The sequence below is a fragment of the Sceloporus occidentalis genome, unplaced genomic scaffold, assembly GCF_023333645.1.
Source record: "Sceloporus occidentalis isolate IW3139 unplaced genomic scaffold, rSceOcc1.0.p SCAF_22, whole genome shotgun sequence".
NCBI lineage: Eukaryota > Metazoa > Chordata > Lepidosauria > Squamata > Phrynosomatidae > Sceloporus > Sceloporus occidentalis.
In genome coordinates this window covers 6477016-6503752 of record NW_028317002.1, presented here as the reverse complement: position 1 = coordinate 6503752, position 26737 = coordinate 6477016, and the positions used below count along the sequence as shown (strand labels likewise).

Here is a 26737-nt window from a genome sequence, read left to right as displayed (position 1 = left end):
TCCTTCAAACACGGCAAGTTGAGTTGATGCCAAATAGCCCCATTTTGGTCTAATCTGACCACAACACTTCCACCCAATTCTCCTCTGAATCATTCAGATGGTCATTGGCAAACTTCAGACGGGTCTCTGTACATGTGCTTTCTTGAGCAGGGGGACCTTGCGGGCACTGCAGTATTTCAGTACTTCTCGCCATAGTGTGTTACCAATTGTTTTCTCTATGGCCCCAGCTGCCTTGAGATCATTGCCAAGATCTTCCTGTGTAGTTCTGGACTGATTCTTCACCATTCTCATGATCATTGAAACTTCACGAGGTGAAATCTTGCATGGAGCCCCAGACTGAGGGAGATTGACAGTTATTTTGTGTTTCTTCCATTTCCGAATAATCGCACCAACTGTTGTCACCTTCTCACCAAGCTGCTTGGCGATGGTCTTGTAGCCCATTCCAGCCTTGTGTAGGTCTACAATCTTGTCTCTGACATCCTTGGAAAGCTGTTTGGTCTTGGCCATGGTGGAGAGTTTGGAATCTGATTGCTTCTGTGGACAGGTGTCTTTTATACAAGTAACACGCTGAGGTTAGGAGCACTCCCTTTAAGAGAGTGCTCCTAATCTCAGCTCATTACCTGTAAAAAAGACACCTGGGAGCCATACATCTTGGTGATTGATAGGAGATCAAATACTTTTTTCACTGAGTAAAATGCCAATCAATTCATAATTTATTTTAAATGCGTTAATCTGGATTCTCATTGTTGAAATAAAATTATAGACTGGTCATGTCTTTGTCAGTGGGCAAACGTATAAAATCAACAGGGGGATCAAATATGTTTTTCCTTCACTATATAATGTTTCTCAGCTGGTATGAATAACAGAGTAGAAATAAGTGGAAGTTGGGCACTTAATGCAGCTTTTGGAGAAGTTTTATTAAGAATTCAATTTTGATGTCCTGCTGTCAAGCTGACCCAGGCATAGTGCATGCTAGTGAGTCTAGGTGTGATTATACTTGGATGGGGCAAATGACCATCCAAAGAACCTGGATGAACTGCATGCAGGCGAGCAAGCTCTTAGTCCTCTAGGAGCATGGGTGGCCTTTCTCTTCCAATTGACTGGCACATTCATTTTCCCTTCATGGGTCAACTGAAAGATGATGGTGGAGATGATGGTTATAGTCAAGAGGCTTTCTTTCCCTGAATGACCTGTCAGGTTCATAAAACCTTGGTGTGGAAAGCCGCTGAAGTGGACCATCCGCTTTGGAGATGAAAAACAGTTGTTAAGTACCAACTAAATTTGGAATAACTGAAGCAAAAAAGAGGCGATTGATAGTAGAGTTTTGTTCTAAAAATCTTGTTAAGTAAACTAAAAGCATAATATGAAACACAAAGGACTGTCACTTGTTAATCAGTTTGCCATAGGCTAATAGGATCATTATATTTTATATAAGGAAAATGAATTGCCGAGTTTGGAAGGTTAAACCGGTGCTGGTGCAAATCCTTGCCTAAATAATGATGGGCACCTCACACAAATAAGCACCTGGAAGTTTAGTTCACATTTTTTAATAACATGGCACAATTTACATAACACAAGTCTTCGCTGATGAGGAACATGCTGAAGATCGAGTCGGTTCATTTTTAAAGGATTATTTTCCTTTTCAATTCCTTTTTACCTTTTTACATATGATCTAGAAAGGAATTTCTTACATACATGATAAACAGCAAAAAAAGAGTTTGTATATAACAATTTCTTTACAATACTGAAAGCTACCACTACTGTTCCAGTGTACATAATTTGTTGGGAGGGTTTGTTCCTTAAAGAAAAAAACACTGCACAACATCTGGAGTTCACAAAATCTGAAACTCACAACTAAACCTTCAGTTGACTACTAAAATAGATCTCTTCTTATTAGAAACAACTGTCGGGGAGTTTTCTGTTTATGCCTCTCTTTTTTTTCTTGCCAAAACAAGATTAACAATTTAAGATATCACTTTAATACACACCAATGAACTAGGTTTATTTAATACATAATATTTTACAGCTCAGGAAACCAAATGTGTATGAAGTTTGTTAAACATTTTCTTCAGATAAAGTCATATCCTCTCCAATCAGATAAATAAAAAAAACACTTACCTAGTAAAAAATAATAAATCTGCAAATGGTCGTGCTGGACAGAGTTTCAGAGGTGAATGGGCAAGGAGTAAAAGACCTTAATACATTATGTAAGCTTCCTGGATGGTTAATCATTCTCTTAACATTATTTTTGACTTGGCAAGGTAGGACAGTCTAATATACCAAGTCCCTCTTTTACCAATGGGCATTATTAAAAGAGAACTTCGTGTCACTTTACTTATGTACCTTGTCACCCATGCTGAATATCTTAAGTCTTACAGTACATAACATTCCAGGAGTTACCCACAGTTTAAGTGCTGCATTTGCACAAGACTCTATTGCATGCAAGGTTTCAATTGTTGATGGGAAACTAAATAAATAAGATCAAAAGAAAAAGTAAAAAGACTCATCATTCTTTTAGGGAACATATGACTTTAGTCGTTGTGTTAAGTGTTTGAAAAACTTTCCTTTTTTATGTTATAAAGGTTTCTGTGGAAAGCCTCCACTGTAATTGCATAGTTGAGGGGGCTAAGTTGTCTCTAACAATATATGCAACACAGCATAAACAGGCTGTGTCCTTAAATAGTAAGTTTGCAAACTGCGCAGTTTAAGAAGAATTATTGTATTATGCAATTTCCATTGTATCTATTTACATTTGTACACAGTAAAGCTTTGATCCTGCCCTTTTGCATATATGAACCGTCACTCAATGAATCAATACTTTTTTTTCTACAACCACATATTTACAATGCCTTTGAATATCATAAGTCGGATACAGTCCAAAGAGATGTAATGAAGTATTCCCGTCTGTTTCAACCAAATGCTTTACACTGGTAAAATATAACAATTGAAGACACAGACATTTGAATTGGCTAAAAGATCTGGAAATCTGCAACATATACAAAAAAAGTGAAAATCATTGTTCTCAGGAGACTTTACATTTGTACAAAGATTATATGTTAAGTCTTGTCCCGATTTGCTTTGAAATCAGGCTGCTAGTCCTGTTCACCCCCTCTTTTATCGTGCTTCAATATCTTTGAGCGTATGGGAAGGTGGTCTGTCTCTGATCTCTGAAGACAGTGGGGTAGTCCTTCTGGGAGAACCTGATCGTCCCCCCAGAGTAGAAATAAGTGGAGGTGGGGCACTTAATGCAGCTGTTGGAGGAGTTTTATTAAGAATTCCATTTTGATGTCCTGCTGTCGGGCTGACCCTTGGATAGTGCATGCTAGGAAGTCCAGGGGTGATTAAACTTGGATGGGGCAAATGACCATCCAAGGCACCTGGATGAACTGCATGCAGGCGAGCATGCTCATAGTCCTCACGGAGCATGTGTAGCCTCTCTCTCTCTTCCAACTGACTGGCACGCTCATGTTCCCTTCGTGGGTCAACTGAAAGATGATGGTGGTGGTGATGGTTGTAGTCATGAGGCTCTCTGTCCCTGAATGACCTGTCAGGTTCATAAAACCTTGGTGCGGAAAGACGATGAAGTGGATCATTACGCAACAAAAAGTCTCTTGCAAGGGGATCCCTCCTATGAATGTCTAGTCCCCTGTAGGGATCTCTCAGTGGATCCCGCATAGGATCCCAGTGAAAGGATGGATAAGGGAAACGATCACTTCCTGGAATGGGGCTTATTCCCATAAAAGGTGTCATCATGCGAGTCCTGTCTAGTCCACCTATACTGTTCATGTGATGCATTCCGGTAACACCCACAGCCATGGGCATTGCTGCTAAATGAGTTGGATGGACATTTGCAGTTGATATTGGTGGATGTTGTTCAGACGACCTGTGGATCTGAGGGCCTTCTGGTACAGGCGCATCATGGTCCTCTTTTCGTTCCTCTTTTACCTTCACGTCATTGTTTTTCTTTAGATTATCAAATGTTTCACTCTTTCTTTCAATGTCTCTGTTTGATGTACTGTTGGGTCTAGTGCTTTCCATTCCCGGAGGTCTAACATAAGGTGAGGGTACCCTAGATAACTGTTTAGCTTCTTCTAATGCTCGGCTTTCATGGACAATTTCTTTCTCAGAAATATGATTGTCTTTTGTTTTATGCTCTTCTGTATTAGCTTCTTTCCAGGAATCAGGGTGCTCCCTTTCACGTTCTTTTGGCTTTTCCTTATCTCGTACTTCATTATTTAAATGACTCCTGTTTTGTTCAGGTAAACTCCGGTTGTGTCCCAAAGAATTTGCTTGGTTTACAGGTGCTGGTGAGGGATGACTAGAGTGTCGCTTTTCCATAGTTTCTCTGTTGAAGATATTATAATTAGTTATTGTGTCAATAACTGGAAAGGGAAGGAATTAAGTGGATGAAATATTTCAATGAGGTCTACATTTAATAAGGAGATGGGCACATTACCTACTCCTTGATCTCAATCACTGCAATTGTTTGTGAGATATTTAGTTTTAAGTGTCAACCTTATGTCAAATGTCTTAAAGTGCAAGGACCAGCACTAGCTAACCAATTTCCTGTCCTAAAGTTCTCTTCCTTCTCCTTATCCACCCTTACAAACGCTGCCTGAACCAATATATGAAAATAAGCATTTTAACAACAGAACAGGCATAATATAATTATAGGAATAATTCTGAGAAAAGAAATAGAAGATCCTTTCGGCATGGTATACACATATGTTAGTGTTTTAATACAAAGTTATTTTTTCTCTTAATCTGTGAAGACAGTTGCATAGGCTTAAGTGTACGGAACAGTAAAAGTAAAGACAGATTTGGTAAAAGTTACAGATCTTTTACTTTGGATATTTGAATACTTGGAAGGATGAAGGGCTGAACCTGTAAACCCTGAGGATTTGAACAAGCTTTTTTTTGCAGTCAGTGCTATCTCACAAGCATGTTTAACTTTACTAACTACTTTACTCACCTTTCCTTATCGTCCTTGACAGATGACTCTCTTTTGTCAACTTCCCTTTCATGAGCTGTGACAGAGGAACTGCGTTCAGGCTCTCCGGGTTTAAGCCAAGGAGGTGGTGTGGGAAATGAGGGAGGCGTTCGATGCAGTCGATTCCATGGCTCGTGGGGATTGTTGAAGTTCTGCATATTTGACCCGTCTTTGTGGCTAAACATTGAATTGGATGCTAGAATAAAAGAGCAAACATGATTTAAAAAAGTGACATTTATAGTAAAACTAAGCAAATCATAAAATCGCCTTAATTAACAACTGTCAACAATTAACAGAAAGCATATACAGCATAAATGTAGGTGGTACTAACCCATATTGAGGGGAAGGTTGAAGGATCTGGTTGGTTCTTAGGAAAAAAGACAAAAGAAAAATGACTGTATTCCTATCTGCTGTGCAATTTTACGCAATATAAAGGCAGAATCAAACAATTTCCTCAAAATATATGGACTATAAATAAGCAAATAGCATGCTGACATTTTTACATGTAGCGTAATATGTTGGAATATTACGTGGTAGTGCTGAGCTATTATGTGATATAACAATGTTGTAAAAGAATCCCATTTTCTTTACACTCTCTGCAAGGCTTTATCTAAATGAAGAAGCCTAATACTTTGGTGTTTTAAAGATGAGATTAATAAAGTCACGTTCCAAGCAGAAACCAGGACAGAGTGATGACATGCTTATATCTTTTATATGCATTTTGAACCTGGAGCCATTAAAATCATTGTTCTATATAATTTTGAAACTGAAAAGCAGAATTCTATTTTATCAAAATTTTGTTTTAAATCTATAGTAAAGCTTGTTAGCTCTACTTGAATAGATGTTTCCTCTTAAAACAGCATCACTTTTACTCCCACACTGTGTTCTTGAGCTCAAGAAAACCATGCATGACTAATTTGGTTGACCGCTATGAGTAGTTCCTAGCTCTAGTAAAGAACGTTGGTAAGGAAGTAATATCACCGTATATTACTTCCTCACCAACATTCATTATAGGCCGCACCTGATTATAGGCCGCACCCTTAAAATTTGGTGCTATTGTAAAGAACATTTTATTTTAAAAAAAAAAATACACAAGTGGAATAGTAAAACAGTATTTTACATAATGAACAGGAATACATGTATTTTAACATATTTGGTATCTATTATGCAGCATAGTCAGCGTATATATATATATATATATATATATATATATATATATATATATATATACAGAGATTTGGAAAACCAATAGCCATTTTATGGTCCCTCTCTCTTAATTCATAATGCACTTTACTTATAAATGTGCTCCTGTGCCCCCAGATATGCTTTATGTCCTCCAGATATGCCACTCTGCCCCCTGATATGCCTTATACCCCCTGATATGCTTCATACCCCCTGATATGCTTTATGCCCCCTAGAAATGCCACTCTGCCCTCCCCCCCAGACTTACCAAAGCATCCCCAGGTGTCTAGTGTGGGCAGCCGGTGGACGTCTGTCATAGAAGCCCCGGCGGAAGTGCTGACAGCAGCGGAGATTGTCTGCACGGATCGCACGGACGTTCAGCGTGCGATACGCGCAGACAACCTCCGCTGCTGCCAGCACTTCCACCGGGGCTTCTATGGTGTCACGCCGGTGCTCCGTTATAGAAGCCCCCGTGAAGTGCCGGCAGCAGAGTGTACTGACCTACACTCCCAAGAAGCTCTAAGAAAAGAGCTGTTCACATATTTTAAACGAGCAGTCATGTTCACGTGTTTTAGTGATCAGCAAAACAAACTAAGTTTGCTTCATTGTCTATGTCTCCTAAATTATGTGACAAATCTGGGAAAGGCAAGGCATCCGTACAATAACACGTGGCTCTGTAAACACCTGGGGATGTCATTAATGCCTCTGTGTAATTTACTAAAATCTTTACTAAAAAACACATGACTGCCTACACCTGTTTGGCCACTTCTGACAGCTGTCTCCTGACAACCAGTTTTCCAATATCATTTTTTAAAATAATAATAACGTAAGTATATAAGTAATAAGCCAACAAAAAATATACTCACTGACTGAAGGGTTTCCCAGTCCCCCAAAAGCATTTCCACTCACTGAAGCGAGACCGCTAAATGTTGATGGTCGGTTAAAAGGCTCTATATAAAGAAAATGAAAATATTAAAGAAGTATAAGAATGCATGATTGAATATAGAAGTCTATTATAACTTGATAGAACAGTGATAGCCCTCTTTATTTTTCCATTAAATTTATTTTCTGATTTCTTGTTTCGTTACTAGAAACCAGGTACAATAAATCATCTCATTAGACTAATTATGAATTACGAAAAAAATGTCTGTTAAGGAGTCTAACATGCAAATAACATTTTCTGCCAGTTTAACATCGTAGGTTAGCAAAATTACCCATATAGCATGTTTTCAGAATTAAAAAGACCTGCAAAAGTCCACAAAATACTCAACTAGGCCTGCAAACATACTATCTTTAGAGCAGACAAAGATCAATATAGTCTACACAAAAGGATGAACATTTTAAACCGTAACATAGTAACATAGTTCATAAGGTTGAAAAAAGACCAAAGTCCATCAAGTTCAACCTATATATAGATATTGTGTCCCTACTGTGTTGATCCAGAGGAAGGCAAAAAAAACCCTTATGAAGCAGATGCCAATTGCCCCATACCAGGGGGAAAATTCCTTCCCGACTCCAAATATGGCAATCAGAATAAATCCCTGGATCAACGTTCTGTCCCTATTAATCTAATATCCATAACTTGTAATATTATTACTTTCAAGAAACACGTCCAGGCTCCTTTTGAACTCTTTTATTGAGTTTACCATAACCACTTCCTCTGGCAGAGAGTTCCATAATCTCACCGCTCTTACTGTACATCTGATATTTGATTCCTGTTTCAACCTACAATTATGCCTATTTTGATAACAAATCTATCATGCATTATTTTACTACTTTTATGGCAAAATGGGATAATAATATGGTGTATCGTGGAGTTTACAATTACATGTCTGCTTCCTTAGCTGGAATTCCCATGTAGGAGAAGGGTTAAGACATTCACGCAATAAAATACATCGAGCTACCAAGTATCTATGCTATGTAATGTGCAGTTGCTTTTCATATACAGATGTTTTATTTACCTAGGTGAGCAGAAGGATTAAGGAAACTGCTGTGGTGAGGTGGAGGGCCAAAAGGGGCCCCAGCAGGATGTGTGCCACCTAGAGAAGAAAAATAGTGTGAAGACAATGCATCCAAGAACACTTGGGCTAAAATCCTTTTCACTTTAGGCTTTGTACATATGCTAAACTAGGTCTGGTTTCCTCTTAACCATGACCATCTCTCATTCAGAGTTCCGTGACTGATTGGCCACCAGGATGACATCTTGGCGCAATGTGAGTAGTGAAGCTGCCATGGCAACATAAAAATATTCTACTGTGAAAGCACTATAATATATTGTAAGTGCTAATGCTGATTACTCCCAAAAGATAGACAGTTATCTTCACGTGAAATACAATAAGCCTAACTTTAAAATAAATGCACTTTCCAGATAAAAGAATATTTGAGCCGGGAAAATGTAGTTCACATCTATAGAATTTTGTGCAGATCTTCTATATAGGATACCATATCTAATCCTTAGGCATACACATCTCTACATATACAGTACAGCATTTGTTACGGTCATCCTTGGTTTTAGTTGAGCCTGTGATATTCATTTAGTTATTTTAAATGGCCATTAGCCATATTTATATGAATAAATGCTTCCCTCTCACTTCTCACTATGAACGAAGGGTCTCAGTGTTCATCTGAGTAATTTCCAAGCTTAAATGTTCCACAAACAGTAATAGTTATACTCACCAGCTGCAGAGAAAAGCGTTGAAGGACGTGCCAAGTCATGAGGATGTGGGTGATGATGGATAGCTCCAAAGAGGCTGGGACCCGGTGGTCTGCTCAGAAACTCGGGCTTTAGGCCGAAATCCAGCTTGTGTGGATCCGTCTGCATCTGTTTCTAGAATGGAAAGCAATGATAGGAAATTATTTTTTTCCCTAAGGGCAAAAGGGAGGTATCAAAGATCATCCAAAATGCCACATTTACACCTTAAAATTGCAAAATTGATCTGTGAGTTGTAATTGTCTGCTGTAATTGTAGGTACACTTTTCATAAAAAGGTGATTTTATCAAAAGAAGAAGACATGTTTGATACTTGGCAGAAAGAAGAGGAGGTGATCATGGACTGTAACTGTTACTTTGATAAAGGATAATTAGTGAAACATTGTTATGCACATCAATAGCTATAAGTAAAGAAGATATACACCCTAAGAAAATTCAAAGGGCATTTCTAAAACACATATTTACCCAATGGTATTCCTTAATGCTTAACGCTATGAGTTACTTCTGTTACAAATGTCTAAATTATTTAATGGCGTTTTGGAAACTGTTAGGCTATGCAGTCATATATCCTGGAAGTGTTGTGAAACAAGTATTTTATTTTATTTTTGTTTTAAAGTTTTAATGCGTTTTCAAACACAAAATAGTTAAGAGAAACAATCCAAAATCGAATTACAATGTTTAGTCAGTAGTTTGGTTCCGGTACATCATTAAATATATGCCACACTGTGGATGGGAAACACACAATTATGTTTTCATACATTATTGCGTATAGTAATAAAGGTTGGCACTGACAAAAACATGGTTTTATCGCATTTTGTTCCAATTAACATCATTTATCTGGAGACCTGAAGCCTGCCATTGTTTTCATTGGTTATATTTTGGGTGACTTTTCCTGCTCGAATATCACACTCAGTTGATTCTTTACATCAATGCTAATGAAGTCCGTTCCCCATCGGCTTTCCTCAGTGCCCATGTGGGAGATTAAGACTGAGCCATTATATTGTTTTCCACAGGCAGTGTGATAAGGGGTCAGAGTTTGTCTAGTAGATCGGGCTAAGATAACCGAGCTAGAGCACTAATGGCTAATAAAGAGCTGCTTGAAAACATTATGCAAAAACTATACCTATTTAAAAAAGAAAACAGCGCGATACGTTTAAAACTTATTTTTTATTTGGTATTATTAAGATAAACTTTTTTTTTTACCATCCTTACAGAGACTATGAATTTTACAGAATCTTCCCCCAAACCTACAACAAATAAAACAAACACAAAACAAAGCCACAAGTACTTTTATAGGCACCTACGAAACATGACTTATTTTACTGAGTGAAGTCAGCTGACTTAACACTATTGCTACAGGGAAAACATGAGAGGAATGACTGGAGTCTATTTATTCCTATGTGAATTAGAAGTAATTTTAATAGTTTTCCTCATTTGGAAACCACAGTCTCTGTGGAAAAATGCTCTGCACTTAAAATAAAGCAGCAAGTTGCATTAGAGCTTTGGGTAATTGAACAAAGAACAATCCCTTTTTCTGGGACAATGATATCAAGCAGTGAAATATGAGCACAGCCTTTCAAGCCATTTGAGGCTCATTTTCACTCTACCATAGGTTTCTGAAATATAGACATATATATTCCTTTATGTATAAAGTGCCAACAATTTACACAGTGCTTCCTGCAGTACATATTTTTAAAAAATATTATAAAACAAAGTCGTACATTAGGGCATTAGGGTTATAAATTACAGAAGAGTCCCAGTGGGTTAAAAGGAAGTGCAGTCCTACTTTTTTTTTAAAAATTCCCTCCATTTTACCCATTACTGGCTTACACTTTCAGCCCCTTATTACATATATATATATATCAAAAGTATACTTTCCTTGAGGTATTCTCCTATCTACCTATACTTCTATTTATGTATCCTATTTTCTCTTAATTTTATCCAAATTGATTGACCACATTTGCTAGTATTTTTAAGAACCTGCAGGAAATCTGGAATAAATAATAAAAATATCAATAAAAAATATTTGTTCCGTAAATAGTAAATGTACTATTACATACCTGATTTTTTGAAAACTATGGGTAGTTATTTTTATTTAAAATGTAATTACAGATTGATCTAAAATGCTAATTTAGAAAATTAACCACACTAATCAAACCCATTAAGGAAACAATGCATTCAGCTTTTACGGCATCTCAAGGTGACTTCTGATCACCACAAAACAATACTAGATGAGTCTCAATTAACGGTTGCCATTCAGGAGGAGAGAAAGAAAAACAAATTAACCAAGTAAAAGCACAGAAGATGCTTTCAAATTCCATTATGAATTAAACAAATCTAGATAAACGTAATTAATGTTTGTACAATACCCCCGAGAGCTTGAAAGCTCTAGTGCTTAAATACGCCGTACTTTCAAACAATCATGAAATCATAGTGTTTGGGGGAACAGAAAAAAAACCAAAGCAATTTACAATGGCAATAGTTCTTAAAATTCCTGTACTTGAAGACTGGAATTAAGTTGTAGAAAGGGTAGAATGTCATAGGGAAATACAAGCTCAGTCTGGTTTCACGTTTAGTAATACAAAAGCCATACATATGAAACCATATAACCTATTGTATTTAAACATAATCAGATGTAATTGAGCTGATTTGGACAGGGGTGGTTTTGCAAAATCTACCAAGTAACTTGATTCTGACATCACCCACAGCTATTTATTATTATTTATTATTATTATTTATTGTTTTATATAGCGCCATCAAATTCTGTAGCGCTGTACAATGGGTAGACAGGACATAACAAGTAGTATGTAACATAACAAATTGACTTACAGAGACAAGAGGTGAGGAGGGCCCTGCTCAAACGAGCTTAAATTGTGGTTCCCCACTTGCTCATTGATGCCCACTCCCGTAAAGGTGTACATAAGGATATAGAAACGTATCTAGTCTGCCCATTTGTCATGATGTATGAGTCCCTGATTGACGTTGCATTCTGAAGAGCAGGTGGGAGTCTACAGCTGGGTTGCAGGTCAGACGGATCATACTACACTGACAGAATTTAGTGTAGATTACGTGAAAAGTCATCCCTTATTGCTTACTTTGACAATTTATTTTACATATTGTTTTTACCATGGAAAAATATGCAAACATAATAAATGACAATGAGAAGGGCAGTGCGATTCTTGGTTCAGTGCTGCCTCTGGTCATAGTTGAATAATCAAAAATATTAAATTAATCTGTGATGTCAGGAGGTTGGTCTTATTAAGAGAACAAACTACATATCTGATGAAAACTTTGGCGTCTCATGGATTAAGAAGGAAACAATGAGCTAAACATGGTTGAATTTTTGGGATTCCTGCCACAGTCTCAAGGTATATGGAGAGATCTTTAGGATGACACAATTGGGAGCCAACAACTCTTTTATATATATATATCACACAATAACTGATTTTCCTAACTGGTGCTTTTTGCATTGGCATGTCAATTTTTGTCAGGTTAACATTTTTTATAAATCAGAATGTTCCCAATAATGTAAAGGACCAACACAAGAAGAACAATGTGTGTAAACTGACGTACCCAAGCAAGGATTTCAATAATGGGAACAGAATATTCCTCTTGGCCTCTCATTTAAATATTTACTCAAATATTTTCCATTTATTATAAAGTGGTTTTTTTATTATTATTTTAAAGCATCCTTTAAACTTTCAGACTGCATTTTAAATTCAAATGCCTGTTCTACACAACTATTCTCCTTTGAAACAATTACCCCTGAGACAGTGTAATATATATATTTATTTTAGAGGAACACTCATGCAGCCAAGCAGCCAATATGGGTTCAGACCAACCTTGACTTTCTGCTGGTGATGGTAGATTTGCCAGGCGATATGGACATGCATGGCGCACCACTTTCCAGGTTTCTGAAAAATAAAATGCATAGTATGAAAATCTGAGATAGGAAACAAGAACTAAGAGGAAATGTTCTTTTAAAACATGTTGATCTAATAAAGCTGCCATTTTGTCTCTCTAGCAAATCCCAAGCTTGACTTGGGCTTGTGCATATGAGTCATGTTCTTGCAGTTCACTCTATTTTTATCACTTTGCACCAGAATTTACAAAAAACTTCCATTGTCTGCAGTGAAAGATCATCAGTATAAATTTAATGTATACAATTTGTAACAAGCAATGTGCCTACAGCAACAGACCTGTTGTATTTTTAACTTAAGATGGAACCCCTGCTACATCATCTGTATTATTATATCAAATCAAGATGGCTTCTCCCAGAGACCTTGGAATTTATTTTTCTTTGCAATTTATTCATACCTATTATGATGATATTTAAATGTCAAATATCAAAATGTCTGGTAGAAGACAGACATTATATATTTTGTAAAGTTGACTATGTAATATACTACTGGAATTACTATAATGTGAATGTGTTTGTATTTTCTTATCGTTCCAAATCGAGATTGCTTCTGTTTGGGCCTAGCAAATACTAATTGGAGATCTACTTTCACCATTCTGAAGGTGAAAAAACAAATACAGGAATTGTTTTCAAGACATTAATTTCAAGAAAATGGATGCGTACATAATGCAATTTGAAACATGAATCAATCAGCGAGTCTAGAGGATTCCTGATGTATGTAAAAGTCCTCCCTTTTTTGCATGTTGTGTGAGTATTAAAAAAATCTAATAAAAAATAACAGAATAAATAAAAAAACTGCACATTTGTTTAGGAGCATTTCCTTGTCTTTCTTCATTCTGGACATGAGCAGTATGCTGATATACCACTTCTTTATTATTCATTTATTTTAGCTCTGATGTGCCAAGAAAGATGTTAAAAAAAAGCATCTTACCCTCAGCAAGGGCCTGAAAGGATCTGTCAACTGTGAAAAGAAAATGACAACTTGGTTACATGCTTGTCACTCAGACAATCACTTTAGTTAACAAATGCTTATTGGTTCATAATGAAGAGAAATTAAAATGTTGAGATTTTACTTTCAAATGAAGCCCTTTTGGAGAATAATTAGTCAATTTGTGGAGGATGGCAGCCAATTTTAATTCCTCGTCACAGAATTTGACATCAGAAATGGCAATCTATTGAACATGCCATGCAACGTGTCACGATTTGTTCTGACACAATCACGTACTATTTAATATCTATTTGCCTATCTGCTTCTCTTTCTATATATATCTGTATTAGACTTCGATTCATTTTATACCAGCGCCATTTATTTGTTTTCTAAAACGCAGCCAGTGTATTTTTCTCTCTCCAATACAAAGTGGGATGATTTGGCAGTAAGTGGAGTGATATGGCTACCCTGCCAACATTGGCCAGCTGATGTTTTGATATAGAGAAATGTTTTTAACAGGCATTGACTGTTCTGCATTTGAGACAAGACAGTGCTGGATTGTAGAAGAGGAAATGGCTTCATATGGAAATTAACACAAAAAAAACACTTGGCAAATTGCTACAAAATATCAAAAACTATAACTAGGATTTTTAATTCAATGGAAATGTTTGAATTATGTAATTGGGCTGAGAAGCATAATCCATGTGTCTGTTATGGTTGTTTAATAATAAGAGTACTGAAAATGTGTTACATTGTTAAGTACAATACAACTAATCAATTCACACCCAATAAATATTATATAAGGACACCCGAATCTAAAATTCTGAACAAGACCAAGCACCAATTACGGTTTTAGCCTTTACTCTGGGCAGACTAGATGGGTCAAAAAGTTCTTCTCTGCCATCAAATTCTATGATTATGTGACTCTACATAAAATGTGTTAATTAAATGGTTAAGGAACACAGTTGAGAATGAATGTATGATTATTCATACATATAGGCAATTTTTTTAATGGTTTTGATTTTTTTAAACTCTTGCTTGATAAGACAATTAACCACATAATTACGTGGTGAAAAACATAAATCAACAAAATGTTAACAGATTCCAAGCAAAACAAATGGATACTTTCATCCAGTAGCTAAGTTGCTGAACTAAACAGTATTTTACTTTTGTTTAATATACATATCTGAAGCCTTTGAAAAACATGCTGCCTGTTTGCTCAATGTAGACTTGGAAATCAAGAGGCTCCAATCCACCAATTACATCAATATTTCATCAGCACATTCAATAATACAGCAGCTGTGGGAGTACGGGACTGGATCGTTACAACAACAACAGATACTGCATTTCATGCACAAGATCTTTCCACTCTGGTACCACAAGGGATAAAGCCTTGCTTTGGAAACAAATACAGTAACACCAATACAGCCTTGGTCAAAAGACAATACCTAAATATTTTTTTTTGCTGTCTTACATAAACTGCAGCCATATTAACCCATAAGCATAGTGTGGTTTAAGTCTGCAGGGCCTAACTGAAAATGAATACAACTGTATGACAATAATCCAGTACATGCACTGGTTCAATAGAGGCATACAAAGTTAGTATAAGAGGTATTAGAATAAAATTTTGTTTTTGGGACACAACTCAGTTAATATCTACATAACCATAACATGGATAGAAAGACATCTATTTCTCAATGCCACTTAGTTGCGTTTCCCACCTCATGGTTATGCGGTTAATTGTGTTTTCAAGCAAAAGTAAAAAAAAACAAAAAACATAACAAAATGTAATCACACATTCATTTTCAACCATACTCTTTCACCATTAACACATAGTAGTTATATTTATTCTCATATGAAAACTATTTTATATTTTATATATATATATATATATATATATATATATATTTAAACTGCAGATGCACATTATATAAAAATAAACATGTCACTTTAAGGTGAAAGGTGACTTTCAATGGCATAGAATTACATTCATTAAACCTGAAACAGGTACCGATGCATTAAAAAGAATTGAATAAAACTCAAGGTGTGAGGCTGATTGAGTTTTTATTACAAGGGCAGTTAGTATTCATAGGAAGACTATAAATATTTTGACATAATGGTCACACTCTGGTTTCAGTTCCTCTCCCATCCGCTTACCCTGGGGTCCTTCTGCAGAAGAGTATGTGGTACTGTTCCAGGTCTAGCTGCAACATCAATAGGATTGGAAGTCTAAGAACGTGAAGAACAGTTGAAGTTAATTGGACATGACAAAATACTTTTCCCCTCAACACTACTTCATATCACTTTAGCTTTTTGCTTGACATGCCTCTTATCCTGGCAGTTTCTTTTTTCATTTTTCAGGCATCTCAGAAGTAATGGACTGTGACTTTCCTTGATATGTGAAGCTAAACATCATTGGTTTTGGCAGTAGAAAAAAAAAACGCGGCCATATTAACTGCAATCTATTCGCTATTCACCCTTTTGTCAACCTCTACATTGACATAGCATTGACTATCTGAACAGCGGGACAAAATAAGGTTTGTGTTACCTTTTTTTGTAGGCAACATGACAGGGTAGCCTCACAGACCTTTATCTCAAGTGTCAATAGGCTGAATGACTTAGGCAATATTCCCTTGCTGGCTTTCGTAATGAGAAAGCTTGAATCTCAAACATGGATGGAATTTCAGACAGGTTCACTTGCACGACCATAAAGTTAGCAATTTAACTGATGCCTCTCCTGGGGTCCGAAGATGCCCTGCACAACCAATTATGCACTGATTGCAAGTTCAGCAGAATGACAATTTTATTTAATTTATTTCTTTTTTTTACTGATGGGGCATATTTTTTGTTCACGCTAATAAATGAGTAAAGGTTGTTTTCTTTGGTAAAAAATATGAAAAAAGACTAGTTTGATTTATGTATCATTAATAGAGCTCACATAGTTATATTTTCATTTTTTACATCATTCCATAATTCATGATACACCTTTGAGATCTAATGGGTTGTCATTAAATCCATAAGCTGTTGTACGTCATCCCTGAATGTATTCAAAATATTGCAGGCAGGAACACCAATTGTAAGGACCTTGGATTAGAGTTTTCTACTACAAGAAATAGCCAATATAAAGCACTACAATTCCAAAATAATGCCCCAGCGGGGACAAGGGTAAGTTACAACTACAAATAAACCAATCCCGTTCCCGGGATCAAAAAATACCCTTATTATAACCCCACCCTAAAACATTAGCCCAGACCTCTGATGAAGCTCTGAGGAGCGAAACATGTCAGGGGGGCTACTTGTCTGAGTTTTTAATTAGCCTCTGTCACTGGTCATAATTGAATTATTTCTGTTGTTAGGACTGCAGCCATCAACAGTATGTATGACCTAATATTAGTGTTACACAGCTTACGTTACAGTGACGTATACCTTTCATGGTAGGACTGGTGACACTGGTGTTTTTAAAAATCTTTTTTTGGTTATACCTTTTAATAAACATATTAATAAAAGTTATGTTTTAGGGTGGGGTTATAATAAGGGTATTTTTTGATCCCGGGAACAGGATTGGTTTATTTGTAGCCAATATAAAGGAGCCTTCGAAACATCTTTTTTTGTTACATATTACATATTGGAGAGAAGAACTATATAATAACAATAACAACAATTAAGATAACAATAAATACAATGGTGTATTCGCTATTGTTATCATAGAATGATTGTCTCCATATTTGCGATTCTTATCAGTCCAGATGCACAAAAATGTAATACTGCTGGCATTGCCCTGGCATAGAAGGAATTTGGTGTTTACAAGACATTCAATTAATAATGAAAAATAATGAAGAAATGAAGTATCCTTTTCATAGAAAGGACACAGAATTGCTATATACTTGTATGAAATAACTGTACAACATGTTTAACATAAAAAAACCACAATCATAAATTCCATTTAACAAAGGCATTAAATGCACTAGTAATTAAAGTCCTAACTGTTTTATAATGAAAAACAAAAGACACATAACAGCTAATAGCTACTGTATAAATAGCAAAGCATTTACTCATTCAATAGCAAGTGGATCTGAATTGCTTCGAGACACAATAATGTCCACAATAAATAAATATTCTCTTGGTCACCTTGTTGGGTAAATAAGCATCTTGTACCTTTACAAGGTCAATGCTGCCTTGGGATACTGGCCAAAACATAGGGATGTATTCCATGAAACAAAAAAAAATAGAAAGTGATTCTTATAAAGGAGTACTATTTTACCTTGGGTTGAAATGCCCCTTGAAGTGAGCCAAAGGGTCCTGTAGGTGGAATCATTGGCGGAATGCCAGACACAGCAGGAGGATAGGAGTGGAACAACTGAAAGAAAACAAACAATAGTAAGAAAAAAGTAAAGAAATACTAATAAAAAAAATGTCTACAAGACACACAACCACAGCATAAGTGCAAAGCCAAAAGCAGACACTGGTACATAAAAATATACTGGGCTCTAACAGTCAAGCCATTAAAACCATTTTAATACATGTTGAGTGGAGAATTTTAAGGACATTCAACATCAATTAGCACAGAAATGATACCCTTGATGAATTCCTTTCTTCTAAAATAAAAGGTGATTTTGTAATTATGAATTATTAAATTGGATTGAATGCCTAAATGGTTTCGGAATTTAGAGTACATCAAAAGCAGGAGGGATGTTAAGCCAAATAAGACCAAGGGAAATAGCAAGCTAATTAAAAAAATGAAGCTTTAACAGAGCCAGGATTTCACTCCATTAAGACTCAATTACTTTGTTAAAGGTTTAATGGTGTTGTGTAAGAAATTAAAGAATATGCACAATTATGACTTCATTAGTCTGCCTTAGTGGTTGTACTGTCACTGCTAATGTTAATCTATGGGCCATTTAATAAGCTGCAAGAGCTGTGTGGTCTGTCTCTTAGGGAACGTTGGGTATGTGTGCCAAAATATACATGCGGTCAGGAGATAATCAGTCTTAACACAGAATAGATATTCCACTTCCATGCTAATATGTTTCAGGAGAGTGGATATACAGTCATTAGAGGACCATTGTAGAAAACCTTTTTTTAATTTAGAATTGGCAGGCATAATCATTACTAACTTGGGGACGCATAGGAGTGTATAATTTGTTACAAAATAGCAAGAAGAAGAAAAGCGTCTTCTAGTGTTTGTCTAGTAGCTATCTAGCTAGCTATCTAGTAAGCTAGACTTTCGGACGCCACTGGTACATATGGATATTTTGTGAAACAAGCCTCTTGCTACCTAATTCTGGTCATAAGCAAATTGAATTGACTTTCACAGGGCCTGAGGACCATCAGCCATTAGGGATTTATGGGATAATAAAACCTGACATTTTTGGGGTACTTCAGAATACAAGTGCCCCCTGATCCACTTAAAACCAGGTATTCATTCTACATGATTCAGGTGAGTCCGATAAATCATGGCCGGCAGTATGTAAAGTATATACCCTGCAGACGCAGTAAATGCAGCGTATGAATTTGACAAACCACTGGGCTTCGTTTGTCAGACTTATTTGCAGTGAATGGAATAAGTAGGTGTCAAGTTTAAAATGAGTTGTGTTAATGAACAAGCCTGAGCCATAAATGTATCGTTCCATATATGAGACACTTATTCACAACCAGAATGTCAAATTCTACGGTGTGGTGGAATGGTAGTTCCCCTTTCAGCTTAAGGTTCATGCTCCACAAATGCATTTCAAGGAAGGCTTATCACTCATAAAAATGTGCCTACCTTTATAAAATGTTAACGGAATGATTCAAGGGTTGCTCTATGAGCATACTTGTTCTTGTCTGCCTATTTCTACTGATGTAAAGACTGTAATCAGTCCTTAACTTCAGTCCTTAACTTCGTCCTTGATTCAGGATAGTTTCTATCCCATGCATATTTAAACTCCCTCACTCTATTAACTTCTACCATTTCTGCTAGAAGCATGTCCCATTTCAAGGGGTGTATTTTATGTAGGCTTTTTGGGTGTTCAGTTGTAATCAGGGCCGGCCGAAGACTTAACGCCGCCTGGGGCGAAGTTTAAAATGCCGCCCCCCGCCAACGCTGGGGGGGGGCGGCATTATCTACCCCCCCCACCGGTACTTACCCTTAAACAGTCCTGCGGCGAGTCTCCCTGTGCTGCCACGGTGCCGGCTTGTAATGCTGAGCGCCGGAAATTAACGTCACTTCCGGCGCTCTGAATTACAAGCCGGCACCGAGACCGAACAGGGAAACTCGCCGCAGAGGAGAGAGAGAGGGGCGCGGAGCGGGTAAGCGAAAACCACTCGGTGCCCCTCTCTCCTCCGCTTCAAAAAAAACGCTTGGGGCGGCAAAGTGCCGCCCCTTCTGAAGTGCCGCCTGGGGCTCCATTGTAGGGCCGGCCCTGGTTGTAATGATATTGCCTACTATACCACAAATGTGTGTATAAACATTTTTGGTTTCAGTTGGGCTTTTTTTAGTGAGACAGAAGCCAAAACCTGCATGTATCGCACTCTTGTGCACACATGAATGGTTTTCTGTAAACCCGACTAACTGAAGGTGATGTAATACCTTAATATTCAATGTCAAAGGCACATAAGCTCTTTAAAGGGGGGCAAGGTACGTTTTTTAAATGTATAGATTTCTTTATAATTTTTATTTTTTGCACTTTGTAGATTGTGATATGAGATCTTAATGACTTCAGATATCCAGAAATCATGTTAATCTGTTTTTCCTCTAAGATTTACAGCTACAGTATGAATAGAATAGAATAATATTTCTATAGGTTCAACACTGTTCATTAGGTCTAGTAGGGCACATTGTGCTGTGGTATTTTGGTATTGTAAAAATATTACCGCTAAATAAAATTCCTAATAATGTTTATTGCACAAAGCCTTTCCAGAAATATTTTAACATTATGTAAAATGTTGCCTACCTTGGAATGAATTCTATTTTATATTAAATAAACATAGAATGGAAAGGTGTGTTACTGTGTTTAAAAAAAAACCTGTGCCAAAATGAGAAGGTTTTGAGAATATAAAGTATTATAAATCTCTGGTTAAATTTATCAACTTTTCTCGTGTAGCAGCCATCGTTTGGATCAGAATAACTTAAGAATTTCATCTTGCAGGTTTTACAACATCCATGAAATCCCTATTTAAAATTCTTGGTTGATTGTTATTCTCCCGGTGGGGAGCAAGGTTCGGGTTGCATGTCATCTTCTCCACAGTAAGACTTCTTGTACAGTTTATGAGTAGTGACAAATTTTGATTAAAAACAGGATACTGCATCTCCAGTAGAAATGAATCATGCGAATGAAGCCTCCATATTGCCCCAGCCAAAGCGAGAGAGAAAGCAATGGGAATTCCAAGACGGATGATTAGAACAGGCACTGAAATCTTGGCAAGTTATGGAGAGAGAGGAAGGGGGTGATGGTTTCAGCATGCTACAGACAAGCAATAAGCCAATGTTTTTTTCACAGCATTTTTTTTTTTAAACTCACACTGTGGCGGTAGAAGGGGTCAACCTTTGTAGGGTATTTGTCAAACTGCAAAAGGATCAAAGCAAATAGTTATTACCGTGTGGCGGTGGAGCAGTCATAAAGAGCACGCTTTTTATCACACTGTTTAACAACCAAGAGCACTATCCACAAGCCCACATCCAGTATATTGTTAACAGCCACACTGTTTAACCTCCACCAAGTGAATACTGAATCTACGATCCGCTCACCCTGATGTTTTTATGGTGTAAATAAAACTGCGCGCTGGATGTTGTGCACACAAAGACATTTTTATGGCAGCCTTGTATTTTATTTTTATGATAAAAGATGATCCCTATAAATACATTTTTTTTTTCTACAATAACATAATAAAGCTGCAGTAAGATGGCCCGCAATCACCAAAGCAGTGATCCTAAAGGATATAGAGGCTTTACATTAGAATGAAGCACCTCTTTTTACAATGTTCGGTTCTTATGTGTTGTTTTAAGTAGCTTTATTTTTTATGGTAAAAAGGTACACTAAATACACACTAAGGTTTGTGTTATACCTGTTAATGCATTTTTAATGTGCACAGTTTATATTGCTTGTCTTTTCCAAAGAGATATATTCATACTCAACAGCTTTATAAGGATAGACAGTCTTTCCACAAGAGTATTTTAATACCAGTCTAGGCGACAGCCATCATGTTTTCTATCATACTTCTCAAGATGCTCTCTCCACCTAATGTATCGGTTTGTCTTAGTCTGTCAATCCTAGTCTTGTCATACCCCTTGAATTTATGTGCAGTATTGTAAGAATTGTTGGCGCTATATAAATGAAAGATAATAATAATAAGATGCAGCTTTGTGACCTTATAAATATAACAATTGCAGAGTCAATCGAAATAATAAATTAATTTTCTTTCAACAAAACATTTTTCTGTAGTATTTGCTCTAAATGAAGTGGCAAGTAGATCTCATCTTCTAGAGATTTTGTAAGCAGAGTCTAAGGTGGCATTTACCTTTATACAGTATTTACAAAAGTAAGACAAGGTAGCCTAAAGCATGGTTCTGTATTTCTCTATGTGAAGTACTCGAGATGCATAATAGAGCAGATCCCAAAATTTTCTTAAGTGCCTTGGAAAGTCAAATCTTCAAGGACTAAGATAAATGTCTAGCCATGCTGGTCACAGAAAGAAAAGTTCTACTAAAGCTACTTCTGTTTAATCTTCTGCAACATCTTACTGGATAATTTAACTGTTAAATATGTATGCTCTACTACTGCGGTAGGTTATTGTAAAACGTTTCCCTGCTTAAACAAAAGTAACCTGATCAATTATCATTAATAACTCTGCAATTTCACTTATGATTTTAACTCCCCCCCCCATAAAAAAATATAGCCAGGTTGACATGGACTGGAAGGCATTGACAGGAGTCTAAAGGTTTTTGCAGCACCAGAACCTTAAAAAAAACCACTAAAATGGTGATGTGGCCATAGTTCATTAGTGCACTGCAACACTTTAATAAAATGTTATTAAGTCTTCCATCATGTTATTCACCTGGCAGAAAATCTAACATCACACAAACAGCTCTGGCAACATTAAAATGCCTACAGGTTATGTTTTAAGTTGCTTGGGTCAAAATATAGGACTATTTTATAGTAAATTCCACAATTTCTCCCCATATCAATATATTCCACTTACCTGGGACCACAACACTGATTTACACTGTTCCCTGCCAAACACTAAACCTCAAAGAAACATGTGCATGATTTTCCTCCTTGGGTTAGAATGAGGTTTTTCTTACATAATACAGATAATTCTACGGACACTTCTTCAAAACCTTACATGGTAAGTAAACCCAAATCTGTATATCAAACCAACTGAAAATTAAGTAATTAGAGTTGTGCTCTACTTATCCTCACATTTCTGGCTGGGGTACGCACCATGGGCGGTGCTGGAGTCGGCATAATGGCGCTAGGCGGGATGGCGTGTGGGAAAGGCGTAAAGGTGTGCTGGTGGGTGTGTTGATGTGTATGCTGGTGCTGATGTTGGTGCTGGTGAAACTCTGTCCTCAGGTAAGGAGGTGGGCCCAATGATGCCCCGCGATCTGCACTCTGAGAAGCCAAAAAGCGTGTGTTCAGTTCCTGTCTGAGAAGGTCTTGCTCTGAAACACAAAATTGGAAAGATGGTTTGATTACTATCTACATACACTATGACACTGGTACACTAATACACTATTGTAAGAAAGTTTACATTGGAAAATTAGTGTACACAACCTTAGGCAGATAAGCAGGGTGTAGATTCCACCCACTACTCCCACTGAGCATTTATCATGTTAGTCAACCCACCATACCTGAGTATGAGCTGCTTGCTGGATGTCCTGGAACTTGCAGTGTCCCTGATGTCAGTGGAGGTGGAGGAGGTAGAGCAGCAGGCGGGGCAAACATATTGGGGTGGTGCTGGTGAGCAGGTGGTTGGAGGGTGGGTGTAAAGCTATGCAAGGGACTGTGACTTGGTAAAGACAGAGGGTACGGTGAAGCTGATGAATGGCGAGCCAAATGTGATGGCGCCACCTGACTTTTGGCAGGAGTGCTGCTTCTGCTGCTGCTGTTGAAAGAAAATCACAAGCAGATCAATACATCTGTCGCCATTAAAAAGTTCAATTTTAACACAATAAAACATAACCTCTTTTTTCGATTGGACTAGGCATCAACTGCAGAGTGCTGCCAAAAAGACCCTATTCAAGAAAATAAACACAAAATCAATTGCCTTAAAAAAACCTTGCTATGTCAGTTCGATTTAGTAGCATTTTGTTTTCTTTCAAATCACATTATTACCAATTATAAAAAAGCTGTTCTAGAGCAAAGGGAAATGTAAAGAGTATACACAAAAAATGCTTTCTGTATTTCAGTACATTTAATCCCTTTGTATGAATACGTATTTGATACTAGTGTCCCATAGTTTAAATTTGGGTTTTATTCACCGAAGCCGAATAACGGGTAGGTGAATTTGTAGGTGAGTTGCCGTTTCAACTCACCAACTTCACCTTACATTATTCAGGGCCAGCTTCATTGAGCTTCTGCTGCCAGAACAGCTTGACTGACCCTGTATGAGGCGTAATGAAATGAGTGAGAGTTCTTGAAAATCGCCTTACCAACTGAAAAATGTGTTGTACAGGGCCAACTCAGGTATGTACCTTCATAATACAAGGAATACAGAAGGTCCAAACCACAATGTAAACTCCCCACTTTAATGAATAAATCGCTTAAAGCGTTTTGGGTGGTTTATTACAGTAGTTAAATACATTACGTGCTTAGGGTTCCAAAATATTTTTAGGTTTGGCTAATTGACTAACCTTAAGCTGTTCACACTTAAACTGCTGCTGTTGTAGCTGCACAAAGACTGGGGTAATGATTGGGAAGAAGCTTGTGTTTGCACTGCTGGAGGACTGTGGAGAACTGGTGTCTGGGACAGGGACTGAGCCTTTGGTGGCAGCTGTACTTGCGGTTGAGAAGGCAGTGGCTCTTCTTGTTCTAGAGGGGTTCCAGGAAGTTGAGGAAGCTCAGGTTGTGTCTGTATAGGGCTCGTTGATCGAGAAGCCAACGGTTCTGGAGGAGAGTGTAGAGTCTGTGGCTCCAATTCTGGTTGAATTGTAGGCAGAGAGGGTGGGCAAACTTCCTTAGACAGCAACGGTTCAAACTGCAACTCGTTGGTACTGTCTTGGCTCTTCTCTTGACTTCTTTCTAGTCCTGAAACTTTCGGGGCAACTGGACCTGTAGCATCTTTGTTGTCGTTTGCAGTCAGCAAACTGACTCCCAATATTGTATCTGCACAGAAACACATCCAACATTTTAAATAAGATTGACTTTCATTGTTTATTTTCTTGTGCTGCCCTGCAATAACATGACGCAGGGCCACTAGTAAAAAGACACTTAATAAAGACACTGGGTAAGCACCCTATGTTTAGCAGAAGAACAGTTTCAAAGATGTCAATTTAATTCTAATGTACAGTAGTTGAACATAACGCACACATCCTACAGCTAAGCTACTGCAAACCACAGGTGTTCCATCACAGTTTGTGCTTCATTACCTATCTAATGCCAGATGTTAATGTGAACGGCAGAGGTGATAACATATTGCAATGTTGAACAGAACAGATGTTTCAGGGTTAGTTCATCCTTTTCTATCCAACTTAGTAGAGTTAGACCCAGTACTCTAGGGCATATTTATACACATAAGTAGTTTTCTTATTTTCTATGCATACTGGACAGTATACATTTATACACCATACACACAGATAGATTGCCTAGCCATAGGATTTCAGAGTTAAGAGTGCATATTATACACAGGCACAATATATATATATATATATATATATATATATATATATATATGCCCTGCTTTATTTCATTCTAAATGGGGTTTAAATTACGTATGCATGCAATAGACTTGTGGGCATTACATTTTTTTTCAGTGGGCATATATAGGGCACAGAACGTTACAAAGACATGGCCATAAAGATCTATGACAATTACAGTTTGCTGATCGCTTGCCCTCTCAATTTTCTGAGCGAATGCCTAGTTTGAATAATAACGATTCCCCGGGTGATGGATCTGTTTCGCAAAAAGGAATATATATTGTGTAATGCTTCTTCATACATTCTCTGTTCAAATTCCTTCAAGATTATTCCTATTTTTTTTACATACATTTATATTTAAACATACCGATTATATTTTTTAGGGCCCCATGAGTCCATAAGGTTTAATATGTTCTGTTTGGTGTAGTAGGGAATCCTTTCTCGGAGTCCTCTCCTGAGAGAAGCTAATTTAGAGTCACCAGTCCCTTGACACATTGTTTGCGATTTGACTGCTTGGCTCCACAAGCAATTCTCTTCTGAGTTCAGCACTGATCTGCCGCTTGGGCATTTAACAAACCAGTACTGTACCAGACAACGATAATATTCCAATGGTACTAGGGAGCTATAAATCTGCTACCAAAATGTCTTGGTGAGGTATATATCAGTCTAAAGAGTTAGAGGTTCAATAGTTCAATAGAGTTGGTTCAGGCAAGGGTTCAATAATATAAATTATATATATATATATATATATATATATATATATCAATCATTCTAAATTATTATGACATGGTTGTATACCCATTGGCCAGAGACGGGCAAATTCTTAAAACCATGGAGCTTCTAAAATGTTGGTGCAAACGCTGTTAAATATTTGATATCAATTTGTAAAACACATAAACACAATAATTTATCTTCTAGTTGCTACAGAAGACATGGTGATGGCTGCTCTTTATTAAATGGGATAATAATATAAGATTTTGCAGTGCACATAAACAAATTTGCTTTGATACCAAAGAACTGTAGGTAAAATTATCACTCATCTGACATGGGCTTTGCTTCTTCAACCCCGTTCTAATTCCGAATTGTGGGCTTAATTGCAGCTGAACATAATAACATAGTTGGGGCGCTTTTATAACGTCGATCTGCTCAGTATCAGTGTGGCTGAATCAATCACTA

General features: G+C 37.1%; 1 protein-coding gene across 3 annotated transcripts in view; it reads right to left on the bottom strand.

The window, feature by feature from the left end:
* Positions 1-3114: 3114 nt before the first annotated feature.
* The window catches only part of LOC149300928 (autism susceptibility gene 2 protein-like), a 668047-nt gene continuing 644424 nt past the window's right edge, over positions 3115-26737 (bottom strand). Inside the window, exons 9-22 of one of the 3 annotated variants that reach the window (XM_089484559.1) lie at positions 24706-25031; positions 24560-24669; positions 23558-23811; positions 23127-23368; positions 21228-21272; positions 17990-18085; positions 15886-15957; positions 13732-13761; positions 12724-12795; positions 8849-8999; positions 8134-8211; positions 7039-7122; positions 4973-5186; positions 3115-4345 (exon numbers count right to left, since the gene is read on the bottom strand). In XM_089484559.1, the coding sequence (XP_089340685.1) occupies positions 3115-4345; positions 4973-5186; positions 7039-7122; positions 8134-8211; positions 8849-8999; positions 12724-12795; positions 13732-13761; positions 15886-15957; positions 17990-18085; positions 21228-21272; positions 23127-23368; positions 23558-23811; positions 24560-24669; positions 24706-25031 (3005 nt within the window). Of the gene's footprint in view, positions 4346-4972; positions 5187-7038; positions 7123-8133; positions 8212-8848; positions 9000-12723; positions 12796-13731; positions 13762-15885; positions 15958-17989; positions 18086-21227; positions 21273-23126; positions 23369-23557; positions 23812-24559; positions 25032-26737 lie in introns of all 3 variants that reach the window. The other 2 variants (XM_089484557.1, XM_089484558.1) reach the window with 2 other exon arrangements.